Below are 14,715 nucleotides of genomic sequence, written 5' to 3' on the forward strand. Positions count from 1 at the left end.
AGAGTTTATTCAGTGAGTCTCAGAGTCCAACAATGTTCGATCCACTCAAAGAAAGCTTCATGAATGCCAGCTAACAGCAGCAAAAGCAGCAGCCTTTACTGACAGAAAGGTTCAGGATTCCCTAAACAATTCACCTCAAGATCACTGTCAATGTTTAGAAGTGAGCTTCTCTTCAGTTTGTATCTGATTCCTTTCACAAGTTTTGCAGCCTCTGAAGTAAACAGTCATGGAGACCAGCTGAGGTAAACAGTGGACTGACAGCCTGCACCAGGGGTGCTCAACTCCAGGCCTCAAGGGCCGTATACTGCAGGTTTTAGATATCACTCTGGGTCAACACCACTGAATCAAATTATTACCAGGCCTCTGGAGAACTTCAAGACATGTTGAGGAGGTAACTTTCCCATTTAAATCAGCTGTGTTGGATCAAGAACACATCTATAACCTGCAGGACACCGGCCCTCGAGGCCCGGACTTGGACACCCCTGGCCTACACTCACAAGAGATGAACAACGGCCAGAGTTGTTTGTCCTACATTGGCCACAATAGCTAGAATTATGCACTTGAATTGGGAGTGGTAAAAAAACAAACACAAAAAAAACCAAAAAAAAAATTGAATGCAATTTGGAATCTACTGACCTCTAGTGGTGAGATTTTGCACACTGTAACTTTAGTATGTAGCTGTTCATATACAATATTACTGATATTTAAATCTACTTTAGTTCTTACTAATGTAATGGCTCACTATAATAAACATTGCCACAGCAAATGTGTGAAGTTGTACATCATAATATTATACTCTGAAAAAAATATCCGGAACGACAATCTGCTTAAACATGGAGAACACTACTTGTTGCACGTAGTCCTAAGTCCATTTGTGCCTTGTTCAATTTCTTTGAAGCGTTTTTTAATTCAGACTTTCCCTAATATATGATAATAGAAAATATAACAGGATTTCTGACTTGTATAGAACGTTTTTGGAAAAATGAAGGGTAGGGGTAAAAAATGGATGAGCTATTTCATCCGTAATCTGACATCTACCCTTTATCAGTGCTTCTTTCTACTAATGTGCTTAAGAAAGCACACTTAATATTAGTAGCCTGTGACAACCCATTAAATTATGTATGCAGCTAAAAGTAGATTTTAAAGGTGTTATTTTATTATGCACGTGTGCAGTGGTTAGCACTCTTGCTTCACGGTGGCTCAAGACTTGGCAGTTTGTCTTGTAATCGGAGGGTTGCTGGTTCGAGCCCCGGCTCCAACAGTCTTGGTCGTCTTGGGCAGTCTTGGGCAAGACACTTCACCCGATGCCTACTGGTGGTGGTCAGAGGACCCGGTGGCGCCAGTGTCTGGCAGCCTCGCCTCTGTCAGTGCGCCCCAGGGCAGCTGTGGCTACAATGTAGCTTGCCATCACCAGTGTGTGAATAAATGGGTGATTAAATGTAATGTAAAGCGCTTTGGGGTCCTTAAGGACTAAGTAAAGCACTATACAAATACAGGCCATTTGCCATTTTACTTCACAACAAGGAAGTCCTGGTTTCATATCTACCTGGCCTCCAATAACAGCTGGAAAAGACACGGGGGTTAAGCGGATGGATATGTGGGTGGATGGTGAATTTGTATAAGGAGACATGTTTTCTGTTTGTACAGTTGTCTGTTATTACATCCTGGATCATCTTGTGTAAATCAGTCAGCACTTCCCAACATGAGAGTTTGTATTAGAAAACATTTGAAGCATGCATTTCTTTTGAAGTCAAAATAATGTAAAACACAGAGAAATTGAAGAAAAATGAAATGAAATAAACCTGAATTGGTATATAAAACTGCAAGATTAAAAGGGACCAGCCAGAAAAGCTTCAGCATAAAGCTGAGTGGGGGTTTTCTCATTGTGCTAACAAAGAAAGGATGTAATCCAACTGCAAAGGCTGTGTGGGCATTTTTCTCTCTGTTGGTGATCTCATGAGCTCAGCTTTCTCTCTTCACTTTAAAGGTTTGGAAGCTTCTCCTCCTCGTCTGTCTTATATTTAACAAAAACAGATCTTTGTCACAACAGCCGCTTTGTGTGGGAAATATTTAGTCTCCTCTGGAGTCGAGCATTTGTCTTTTTGAGCTGACACAGAAGAGACGAACTTCAAGTGAAACACTGACTCAGCCTGTTGTCACTGTGGTGTCGCACAAGATTATGAAAAAAAACCCCACTGCATCCATCTCAGGGATGAAAACTTGTGAAAGCTGCGGTGGATGGAAGTCCACCTGAGGAATGAAGCTTCAAAAAAAATGCCTGCAACATCTCAAATATTCACTTTGGCGAGCTCAGAGTTTTTCTTTCTTGTAGGCTAGCTGTGATGTTCCCAGGAAAACATTAGAGGAGCCCAGATAAAACAGTCCAGACCTTTGCCTGTGGGAAGCAAACTTTGAGCTGATACTAGAGGAAAGTTCATATCAAGTCACAAAAAGGAAAACTAAGGACGAGCAGTCGTGATTTCCTCAAATCTCCTAATTGAAATTTCCCCACCAACAGGGAAAAATGTCCCCAGATGGCTGTTATAATTAGAGCTAACATGGCCAGAGGAGTCATTTTTTAATATTGGGTTAAACTCAAAGTGTGCAGAATGGGATCCTGAGACAGCCGAGTCCAGTTAAGATAACAGGCCCTTGCTGTGAAATTCAAATTCAGAGCATCGTGGCGTTCACTGCTTTTAAATCTCTAAAGACAGCTTCACTCTTAAATAATTTTTCTGAGTTAAGAACAAAAATGTGACGCATCAAGGATGTGAAAACACATTTGAGAAATAAAGAGGCAAATCATTTACCAAATGTTGAGATTTCCCGACTGACCTCACTAACTGCTGTTAAATTTCACACTCGAGCTCCAGTTTGTTTCCGTAGGGAATCACTCAAACCCAACACCGAGAATTCTCTGAGTGCTCTCTTTGTTCCGTTTCAGCATGCACGTCTGTGTTTAAGTGTTGAGTGTGTCGGTGTTTATCGTGTTGAGGAGCAGCAGGATTGAAAGTTCTCACAGCGTCCTGAAGGAGAGCTGCAGCGCTACGAGATCCGTAGAGAACACAGTAGCATCGTGGCGATTACGCTTCAAACTTTCCTGCAGATTTGTCACTTAAATAAACTGAACTTCACTTGAACTTAAGCTTGAATATACTTTGCCGGGGCGGTGGATGACCTTTTAAAATTCACTTTGATAGCACCATCGGTACATCAGACTGTCTATAGTATCCACGCACCCCTGCTGCAAGTGGATTTTCTTGATATTTATGATGCTATTTACTCTTTCCTGTTTTAAAAATCCATTCCACCTTACCAAGAGTCTAGTGTTCACCCGCTGGCTTCGTAGCTGTCTGCATTTTACCAGCGGCAGTGCTAAAGAAATAAGACGGAACGACTTACCCCCGTACCACATTAATGAGCATGCACTAATGCATCACTGCCTGGTACTGATTTACAACTGCTTATGGTTTCAGAGGCATTTTGTGTCTAATGTTCCCATTTCTCTTCTAAATGTGTGATGCGTTGTTGTCTATCCATGCTGAATCACATTATAATGTGTCTGACAGTGATTTGTTGCGTTTGCTTGCTTTACAGTTCTGCTGCACAATGCACTCCCATTCGTTGGATTTGGATTCCTGGACAACTGCATCATGATTGTTGCTGTAAGTGTCTGCTTCATGGGGGATGCACTCCCATCTGCTTAGTCAGGGCGGGGAATATAAAGGTAGCCACTAGCACTTTATTCTCTCAGTCTCTGGAGGTAGCTAATGCAACCTGAAAGACTGCAAAAAATGCATTTAAAGGTTGTACTAAGTATAGATTAAGTTTTACAAATAGTACTTTGTTGAGATTAGGAGCTTTGTGAGTGATTCAAGGTGGTCTCGTTGCCTTTGACATGGCTGCTTCGAAGACGAGGAACCAGGTCTGCAACCACTCGCTGTCAGTTGCTGCACGCAAAGCAGCTTTTGTGCATTAAAAATTTAATCGTAGTCATTCTGCTATCAGTTTATGATTGAATGGAGTCAAGTTGGCAATTATGTGTGACCCTTTTTGTGACGACATGGTTATTAACTGTGATAAATTGATGAAAATTTATATTCCGGTCCAGCCAGAACCTCACACGTTTGAAGCAGAAATAGTGACATAGATGCTAAAGGAAGGTGATTTAACTCCAAAATTACACAGGTGCTTGGCATCCTGGCTTGAGTCCCCTATTGCAAAGAGATGCAGACAACAGCTTGCACTGAGCTTTCTTCTTTGTACAAATGAGCTTCTGTTCTCTTGTTTTTTCCAGGGCACACAGATTGAGTTATCAATCGGCGTGGTTCTCGGCATTTCAACTATGGCAGGTCAGAGAATCTCGTAATGTATTTGAATCTGTTTTATTTTTGAAAACACGTTTTCATTTCCTGTATTGTCCTTTTAAAGTATTGATTATATGAGTTATGTAGAAGACTTTGAACAGCAAAAGGAGGATCACCCACAGTGCTGCACTTGGTCAATTCTATAAACGTGTGTTACATATGTATTGTATATGTGTCACATTCAGATTCAAGAATATCTGCTTGTAAAACAGTCAAATCAATTTATTTATTGCATTTTATTTGATTTAGGAAAATATATTTGACATTCACATTCATGTTGCAGCATGCTAAATCATAGCTGACTGCCAAGTCTCCAAATAGAAGAAAAGGCACTTTTAGGTGACGTGTTGACAGAGTGCGCTGTGTTGCAGCTTAAACCTTAATCATGGAACTGTGACACTATTTAAAAATAATTATAAAGCGAGGTCAGATTAAAGAAAGAGAGGAGGAAGAGCGGCTGGCTACGATAAGGAAAACTGCATGAATATGTTAATGCTGCTCACAAGCACATTGAATGGGTATTGTAATATCCCCTTGACGACGCACATCAGAATTTTTGTTATCGCCCGCCCCTGCTCGCCGTGTCTAAAAGAGCCCCTTACTTTACCCTAAGTGAGAATGAACACACATTAGCTTTGGGATGACCGTATCACTCAGTGCTTCAAATTTTGTGTTTTTCTTTTTGTCCAACTCAAACAAAGCGAGCGTTCTTTAGATTGTCATTAATCGAAGCAGAGCAGAATCAGTGCTTCTGATTCTGTTGCTGTTGGTGGTGACGGCAGTTCTTTGTCTTTAGCTCAAGCTTTTAAACATGCAGCAGACTGGGTAAACTGATCTTTTGTCCGAGAGCCTAGGAGGTAGAAGCTTTTTAAATTGCACTTCACCTGGAGGGACTGGAAAAGGAAGACTTGACCTTTTCCAGTTAAATGGATCTATAAGGGATACACTGTAGACAAGACTCATTTGAATTTTCACTTCAAACCCTTCTCCATATATTTCTATTCAGCCAAGTTTCAGTTAAAAAAAAGAAAAATCTCCATTTGTTCAGTTCATTCCCAGTGAATTGATTGAATGGATGATTGGAATTTTGATTGAAGCAATTTCAGGCATGGTAGGACTCGTAGAAAGAAGGTTATCAGGCAGAATGTGCAAAATTCAGTTTTAGAGAGGCCACTGTGAAGTTTGACGGGAGTGCTTGTTACCTTTGTGTGGAGAGGTTTTCTAACCTGGATTTGACAGTGAGCTGTACAGACACCATCATTAAACTAGCAGTTTAAAAAAATCTAAATCTACTACAGAGCCACTCGGAGACAAGAAGCACACAGGACTTCTGTTCTTTCCTTAAGCAGAGCCTTAACACACTTTCTATCACTCAGACCCCATTTAGTCATTCGCACTAGATTGAGGTCATTCGGGGGTCTGCAAACTAAAATGCTGCAGTTATCTAACCCGGTCCAGAGTGATTTAGCACTCTTGTCAAGTCTCTAGTGAAGACGACAAATCACCTCATAGGAGGTAAAAATGTCTCTGCTCGCTTGATGAGCGTGGAAGCTGCATGAATCATCTATTGCTGACTTTCTTAATTACTTCAGTTAAACAGCCTTAATGATGTGAAAAGACTTCAGCTCAAAATGAATACGAGGTCAAACAATTACATTCAAAAAAGATTTATTTGGCCAAAATTCTAACTCTAACTAATTTAATTACAGGTAAATTTTCAGTGTAATTCTGTTAAATAAGTATAATGTAATGTATTGCATTAAAGGGGTCATTTTGGTTCGCATACATCCAATTTGTACCAAGCACATTTTTCCTTAAAGATGAGGTTTTTCAATAAATAAACATTTGATTTGATCTATTTCAGTTTGATTTTATTCAAAATTGTTACTCATGTTTAGTGAGAGTGAATTTTCCTCCCAGTGCACAGTGTGGAACATTTGATTGATGAGACTGGTCAAACTGGTGGTGCGCAAACAAACCAAGTGGTTGAGCGTGCAACAATGGTGATAAATATGAGGTGAAACTAAGGTGTTTTTAAGGTTTTTCGTTGCTTTGGGCTTTTTTGGGAGGCAAAATTAGGGAAAATTTTAAAAAAGAAGGTTTGCTGACAAAGTTAGAGAGGCAACGTTGAGAAATACTAGACAAAGGATGGTGAATACAGCGCTCCCAGGGGGAAGAAAAAGAGGAAGACCTCAGATAATATTCACAGATGCAGCATGTAGAGGGTTGGTGCAACAGAACAGGATGCTAGGGACGGGGTGAGCTGGAGATCCATTGTGGCAACCGTTAAGGGGAGCAAGCTGGAAGAAATAGAAGTGTAAATTTCTTTCTTGACAGAATTGGTGCTTCCAGGCTTCAGTTTGCATACTTGAAGCCTTTGTACAGCTCCAGCTGCCTCATGCAAACAAATTTTCAGCTTTGAGTGAGAACAGAAGCATGTAAGGCCATGTACTGCTGAGTGTTCGTATACTCCTGTTTTTGTCACTGTAGAGAGTGCTCTTCATGCACGCATATAAATTATGACCGCTTGTACAGGAGCAATACAGCTAGTGTAAAATGTTCCCGCTGTCTCCCATTTGTAACTTCACATTGTTTCATGCCACATTTATCCCACAGCAGCCGTCAGTGAATAGTTCACATGCAGACAGGCTCTCTAGTTTTGCTTCAGGTGTAAAACATTCTGGTGTTTTTTGCCTGCTTCCAGGCACTTGAATCTGTTCGCTCCATCAGGTTGACAGTACTGTCAACTATTAGGCAAAAAAGTTTTAGAAAGTTCCCAAGAAATACAGTGTGAAGGAAGCATGTGATAACAGTAACAGAAAGGTTAAGGAATGAAAGTAAACTAAAGAAAAGAGTGTGCTGCTTGGCGTTTGCAATGAATTTACAGGCTTGTCGCTTCAAACACTGCAAGGTTGTGACTGAATGGGATTAAGCTGGTAATTACATGCAGTCTGTTTGTGATGATACAGCGATTAACTCTGATAAATGAGGGAAAATCCCCAAACCTCTCACAGCCTGTTGCTTTCCACATACCAGAAATTTACATTAAGCAGGAGTTCACATGTAATACTTATATTTAGAGTCCAGCCAGAAATCAGAGATTACAAACAGGAAATCAGATTTTTTATTTATTTTTTTGTTACTCTTTGTCTTTTTAATTGACTTCCCTTTTTCTACTTGATAAAGTTTGTCAGAATATCAGTTACACTGTGATTTCTGTGTTTGTAGCTGCTTAAGAAAGACTTGAATTGTGATGCATTTGCCCGTCCCCTCATCAGTCTGTTGATGTGCATCAGATCTAATGCCAAGGCCCCGAAGAGGGAGAGAAAGCAGCAAATTAAAGGCACAGCCAACCTTGTAATTACATTTGAGCAGGTTGACCACATAATAAAGTCTCAAGCTCAAGCTCCATCACTGCTGTCTCTTCAGTGGCTGTACAGAGGTGCAGTGTTTAACGTCAGCAAGATATTGTGTTACATCTGTTTTAATCATGTTCAGAGTGTAGATTAATTTGGCTAACGTGGTTGCCTCAAAGCAACCATGCAAAGCTGGGTAGTTTCCAAACATGCCCCTGCACGTGTATCCTCCTTCAGCTGCGTCTACCTCTGCTGCATAGCCAAGAATTCAGCTTTGTGACCGTGTAAAGTACTGGTACACAATTCAAGACAAAGCATGGGGCTAATGCCAGCTCTCTCTGTTTAAGTGCCAACATGAGGTGAAACACACTGAAAAATGTTTAAATTTATACACTGCCAGAGAGTAACGTTATATTTAGAAATTGACTAAAAATGTTTAAATAACCACACGAAATCTTCATCTGACCTAAATCAGCCGAAGCAACAAGCCCCTTTTCCTTTGTGGTATTTGCTGATTTACAGTCAGATTTAATGGTGCACAGTGCAAAGATTTCTGCAGAAATTACCTTATTTAGTCCAAATATGCTCTGTGTGTTTTGGCACAGACTCTTGAGCCAAGAGTTGCACGCTTTCCTTTACTCTAGAGCTTCTCATTCAGAGGCTCTAGTTAAGTCGCTCGTTGATCTTGTCACAGAAAAACAAGCTGCTTGCTTTTAAACTTTTATAAACCAGAAGCTTAAAGACGCTTTGCCACAGGATGCATGTGTCTCTGCTCGCTTTGCTAGTAGAGTGTTTGTCTCTGAGTAACGTGTATAATATTTATTGCTACAGTAGCTCAAAGATCAGATGAAAGTGCTCGAGACCAGCCGGAGATGATGACTGTGCCTCAGCAGTGATGACACGGTTGCGTTTTGTGTTTCCTCTGGAGTGTTTCTATAATGCTGCAGCAGCAATGCTCTGCACTCAGGGTCAGGGACAGCTGAGAGAACAGGAGTAAAGCACAGGCTTCATTTTCTGTCCTTAGGCACAGCTGTTACAGTACCATACGGCACATTCAAAGCATAAACAGGTGACAGTGAAGTTATTTCAGCGTTTCCTCGTCCTCTTTTACTTGCACCACAGCATGTAAGAAGCAAAACGGCAGCAGTGTGGTCTTCTTCTTCAGTGTGTTGTGTCTCTGCTTCTTTCATGAGCCCATAATGCACTTGGGATATCCATCATGCCCTACGGAAAAATGCCTCTGTAACCCATGCCTCTGCTTCTCCCATTATCTACAGCTGCTGCGCTGGGCAACCTGGTATCAGATCTGGCAGGACTGGGGTAAGACTTGACACACACACACACACACACACACTTGGTAAATTCAAACAGTTCAGTTGAAATTTAGAATCAGTCAAGGAAAGGAAGAGCCATTAATCTGATTGTACAGCAACACGTTTTCCACACAAATATACACAGATAATAATAATAATATTTATAAACAAAGGTCCTTTTCACATCACTTTGAGAAGGTAAAGGTTTACCATCATGTTGTTCGTGGGGCTAATTCAATAAATTGCTCACTTTTAACCAGTTACTGTCATGAACTGGCTGTGTGGAGGCAGATGAGGACCCAAACGCAAAACTCACGGAGACAGGAACTGAACTCAAAATCACTGCTTTATTGCAGGCCTTAACACGAAACAGAACTAAACTGGGAATGCTAACTGAAGACCGAGGGAACACAGAAAGCCACACAGGTTCGGGGAGGAGACATTGACGACGCGACACTGAACTGAGGGAGACATGCACATAAATACACAGAGGGTTAACGAGGGAGCACACGGGGAACACAGCTGACACAGATAATCGTAACGAGACAGGGCAGGAGTGAACACAACGTGACGCATACTGACGAGAGACTGTCAAAGTAAAACAGGAAGTACACAGAGGTTCAGACAGGAGGAAAGAGAGAGAGCACAGACATAACGGGCTGGGGAAAACATTAAATGAAACACAAGGAGGGGAAACGAGGGCTCACAGATACACAGAGGGGCACACAGGGGGTAATCAAATAAGGAACATCTTTAACAGAACCTAGGAACCACGGCATAAGGAACAAAATACAAGAAAACTAAGAATGCTGAGCCAACATGGCCCAGGACCATGACAGTTACTGGACGGCATCCGCAATCACGCCTCGCCGTCTTAAAGTCTGTGCTCTGATTGTTGTCGTTGCTGTTGTTGGATTGTTGGAGCGTACAGCAACCGGGAGAGTCAATAAAGATGCTGAAAGCATGCGAACATGGACGGGTCTGCCGTGGTTTTGTTACAACCTCGTATTATAACATGAAATGTAAAATTTGTTTTGGACACTGACTTTAAATTGATTTAAATGTTTGGTTTTTTAAATCCCTGAAAATTCCTTTCATTCATTTTCCTCCAATTTCTTCATTTTTATTCTGTTTCCTTTCCCAGAAACCCAGCAACAAAAACCCCATCAGATGTTTTTTCCCTTTCCTGCATAATCAAAATTAAAAGAATGAATTTAAGTAAAAATTGATTAAAACACTGACTGTAAGGACTGATGAATTTGTACAGAGTAATTTAATGTGATTTCCTCAATAACAGCGTAATGATATAGGAAAGCTTCATGGTCATGTTTCTCCGATCCTTCCATCAGCTCATGCATGACTGTTTAAGCGCCTCCTTGTGGCCACAGAGATCATAACCAGCTTCCTGAGCTGCTTCATGAGCTCAACCAGTCCCATTACTTACAGTTTTTTCTGATTGCTTAAGCACATTTTTTGTAACTATTGGCTATTTTTGAAAAACTCTACACACAAATAAGAAAACCTGTCACCCAATTATGAAAACATTGTAGTTCTCTTGCAAAAGCGAACACAGCTAGATTAACTCTTCACACCTTCGTAAAAATGGTGTTTTCATGTCAAACAGTACACACAAGCCATCATCTACTAAGCACACAATGCGCCAACTGCACACTGATGGTATGAATACAAAACACATCTGGCTTTTGCTTTCTCTGTGTACAGATGTCAATTTGAGGTCACACTTTTGTCATAGTGTCATGTAAACATACAAGGATCCAAACTTCAAGTATTGGTGTTTATTCACACTCATCAAAACCAAGACAAAGTCAGAACACAAAATAGGAATTTTACAAAAAAAAGGGGAAAAAAAAGACAATCAGCCTACATCATGTCGTCTTTCTGGGTCCGGCCACAAAATTTCGTCCACATCGCATGCGATATCCTCCAGTCCAAGGCACTGGGGAAAATATCTCCTTGAATGCCGTATCCAGGCCTGACATGATGCCTGGTCAATATCTCCACATGCCTCCTCCATTGCCTGTAAAAGGGCTATGTGTTGATGGGGATGACGGTCGTACACTTTCCAGCGCCAGGCAGAGAAGAACTCCTCGATGGGATTTAAGAATGGAGAGTATGGAGGGAGGTTGAGTGCCATGAAGGATGGGTGGTCTGTAAACCAGTTGCGGACCAAAGCAGCCCTATGGAAACTAACATTGTCCCATATGATGACATATCGGGTCTGCTCTGGTCTCTGAACAGTGAGCATGTCATGCAAGGTGTCCAGGAATGCAATAATGTGTGCAGTGTTGTATGGGCCTATGGTTGCATGATGGTGAACAACACCATTTTGGCTTATAGCTGCACACATGGTTATGTTACCACCACGTTGTCCTGGGACATTGATGATGGCACGGTGTCCAATAATGTTCCTGCCACGTCTCCTGGTTTTACTGAGGTTAAAACCGGCCTCATCTATAAAAAGTAGCTCATGTCCCATTGCATCTGCTTCTAGTTCCATCACTCTCTGGACAAGACAAAACAAATGCAACACATCAGGCCCATGCACAGCACTACAGTGTGCACTTCCAAATTCAGAACCAATGACAGTAGCTTACCTGCACATAGTCATATCGCAGTTGCTTTACACGTTCTGTGTTTCTCTCGAAAGGAACTCTGTAAATTTGCTTCATTCTTATTCTGTGGCGCGCAAGTACACGACTTGCACTGCTTGCACTGTGTATATTTTGAAAGATGGTGTCATTATCAATTATGCGCTGCTGTATTTCGCGCAGTCTTATTGCATTATTGGCAATCACCATGTTCACTATATGGGTCTCTTGCTCTGGAGTGAACATTCTGCCTCTGCCCCCCAACATCTGGACGTCTAGCAATTCTGTAAAGTAACAATTTCAGTATTTTTGCATGTATGGTACTGTTGTGTTTCTCATTAGAGTATGGCAGTGCTACAAAGTACTTACCGATTCGCATTTCGAAATGTCCTAATGATGCTTGCTACAGTGTAGCGGCTCAGTTTAGGCTGAACCCGTTGGCCAGCTTCCCTCAGGGTCATCCCATGGTTGATGACATGGTCCACTATTGTAGCTCTGATGTCATCAGTTATTCTGTTTCTTACTCTTCTTACCCTTCCTCTTTCCCCTCCTCGTCCTCTTCTTGCTCCTCCTTGTCCTCTTTCTCTAACTTCCTCTAACCCTCTTGCTTCTTCACCTCCACGTCCTCTTCCTCCAACTTCTTCACCTCCACGTCCTCTTCCTCCAACTTCTTCACCTCCACGTCCTCTCCCTCGGCCTCCTCTGATTCTCACTCTTCTCACTCTTACTGCTCCTTCCATTGTACTCCACATAGACAGCTTACCTGTGGCCTGTTTATAGTGCTTAGGCTGATTGCAAAGTGGACTAATTATCTAAAACAGTTTTCACATGTGAAAGTGTGCCAGACAGTTGGCAAAATAGTATTAATGATAGCCATACATGTGTATAATTTTGCTAGGAGTGTGTTGGAAATTTGGTAATTGAGTGTAAGCAGTGAGTTGTGTTTAAAGTTCTGCAAAAAGAGTGTTGTGCAGTGGATTGTAGCTACAGTTTTGCAAAGTGTGTGTTACAAAATGGCAAACTGAGTGCAAAGCAGTGTTTATGCTTTTAGTTTTAGTAGAAATTGTGCTATAAGAATCACAGTTAGGGTTTAAGCATTCAGAAAAAACTGTAATATAATGGAACACCAGGGTGAATGCAATGATGCCGTGCATTTATTCTCCTCCTTTTCAGTGTAAATCATACCCATGCATGGATGACAGAAGTGGAATATGCTGTTTCCTTCTGTTTTCCCTGTGATGTATTAGTCTAGTTCTTGTGGTCCATGTAAACACTCTCAGCAGGCACACACGCGCATCCGTGAGCGAGTGTGTGATTGCCGCTCAATCAAAAGAGGAAAGTGGAGCCCCCGTGGACGCTTTATCAAGGTGAGACAAGGCGTGTGAAGGCCATTTGTCTGCCTCAGAGTCTCAGTGGAGCTGCAACAAGAGATTTTCACAGCAACGTTTGCGATACAGATTTTGTTCTAACAGGAAACGCTTTAGTGTCCACATAACTCTCGTCTTATAAATTAAACTGGGAGTCGGCGGCTCTTTAGTGGCTGCAAAGAGACTTCTTGCTGAGGTTGTAGGTAGACTCCGACTCTGAGATCCCAGATGACTAATTACTGCAAATATTACTGCTGGATTTCAAACTGTTTGGTTAACAGAAGTTGGCAAAATTCCTAAATAAAAAAATCCTGTGCATGTACTCGGAAATATGCATATGGCTTTCTGTTGGTGAGTTGGATTACAGCCTCACTTTCAGACATTTAGTTCACCTGGAACAAGATCAGGCTTCCCATTCCCAAGCAGCATAGATGTGATGATGTTCAGCCGCAACTGAACTCACTTTCCACCTGCATAGATGAGCCAAATGAAATGCTCTGGAGACTGATTAAAATGCCTCTAACGAACTTACTGTGAACTGCAGCTTCCTTTAGCTTTCGTTTGTTGAAGTGCCTTTAAGTTTTATTTAATCAAGAAGTGAACTACTGAGTTCTAAGAAAGTTTTCTTTCTTAGCTGAATTCTGCTGGTTAATGTGCTTGTATGTACAGAAGATCCTGATTTGGTCACCGTGTTGCTATGCAGAAACCCACTGCAGCCAATGAATGCTTATCTCTGGGTAAAATATATATTATATGCACACAGAAAATTATATACTGTACATTTTACCGGTATAAAGTTGTTTGGTTGATATCCACGTACACTTTCAGCGTGATATTGTGATATGTGCAGGAGTTGGTCTTCATTAAAAGTTAAGGACATACTGTAACATGAGTCATAAACACTCTGGACATTGCATCAAAAGAGCCTCAAACCTGCTGATCCTCTGAGTTTAGTAACTCCCAGTTACTAAATTTTGACTATTACATAATCAAAGTGCACAGACGTAGCTGTCACTGCAGCACGTCCCTTGGCCAGTCATGCAATGATGCTTTTTAGTCCTCATAATTAAGAGGAAATCTGCTCATTTGAGAGATACTGACTCACTTGTAGAGAATCTTCCGTGTGTGACTGTGCTGAACAACATGCACAACCATTTCCACATATGTGGACTGGTGGTGGTCAGAGGGCCCGGTGGCGCCTGTGTCCGGCAGCCTCGCCTCTGTCAGTGCGCCCCAGGGCAGCTGTGGCTACAATGTAGCTTGCCATCCCCAGTGTGTGAATGCGTGTGTGAATGGGTGAATGACTGAATGTAGTGTAAAGCGCTTTGGGGTCCTTAAGGACTAGAAAAGCGCTATACAAATGCAGGCCAGGCCATGTGCCAGTGCATACATATTTTATCATGTAGGAGTTCATGTTAGGCCACGTTTGTAATATTTCACTCTGTCTGAGTCATTTAAGTATTTCAGCAAACCTTGGAAACCATCTGAATCTTGCTGAACTCCATAATTGAGCTCATGAGTCATTCTAATCATTCAGCTGGTTATTACTAATGCTTCTGTCGAGTTTAGCCTCAGCTGTTTTAGGAATTTCTTACAAATGCAATGCATCGGTGACTTTCTGGGGCAGACAAGGAAATGCACATTAGGGATCTTTAGGGAATACAGAAGTGGAGACTCATCACCCTCCGTATCATGCCTGCATT

The 14,715-nt window shown here is 41.6% G+C and overlaps 1 protein-coding gene across 1 annotated transcript in view; it reads left to right on the forward strand.

The window, feature by feature from the left end:
• LOC102786671 (transmembrane protein 65) overlaps window positions 1-14,715 on the forward strand; it is a 43,206-nt gene that overhangs the window by 22,511 nt on the left and 5,980 nt on the right. The window contains exons 4-6 of the mRNA XM_006795865.3: window positions 3,598-3,665; window positions 4,298-4,352; window positions 9,001-9,043. Of these exons, the coding sequence (XP_006795928.2) occupies window positions 3,598-3,665; window positions 4,298-4,352; window positions 9,001-9,043 (166 nt within the window). The remainder of the gene's footprint in view (window positions 1-3,597; window positions 3,666-4,297; window positions 4,353-9,000; window positions 9,044-14,715) is intronic.

Source organism: Neolamprologus brichardi, chromosome 11 (genome assembly GCF_056152115.1).
Source record: "Neolamprologus brichardi isolate AB-2024 chromosome 11, ASM5615211v1, whole genome shotgun sequence".
NCBI lineage: Eukaryota > Metazoa > Chordata > Actinopteri > Cichliformes > Cichlidae > Neolamprologus > Neolamprologus brichardi.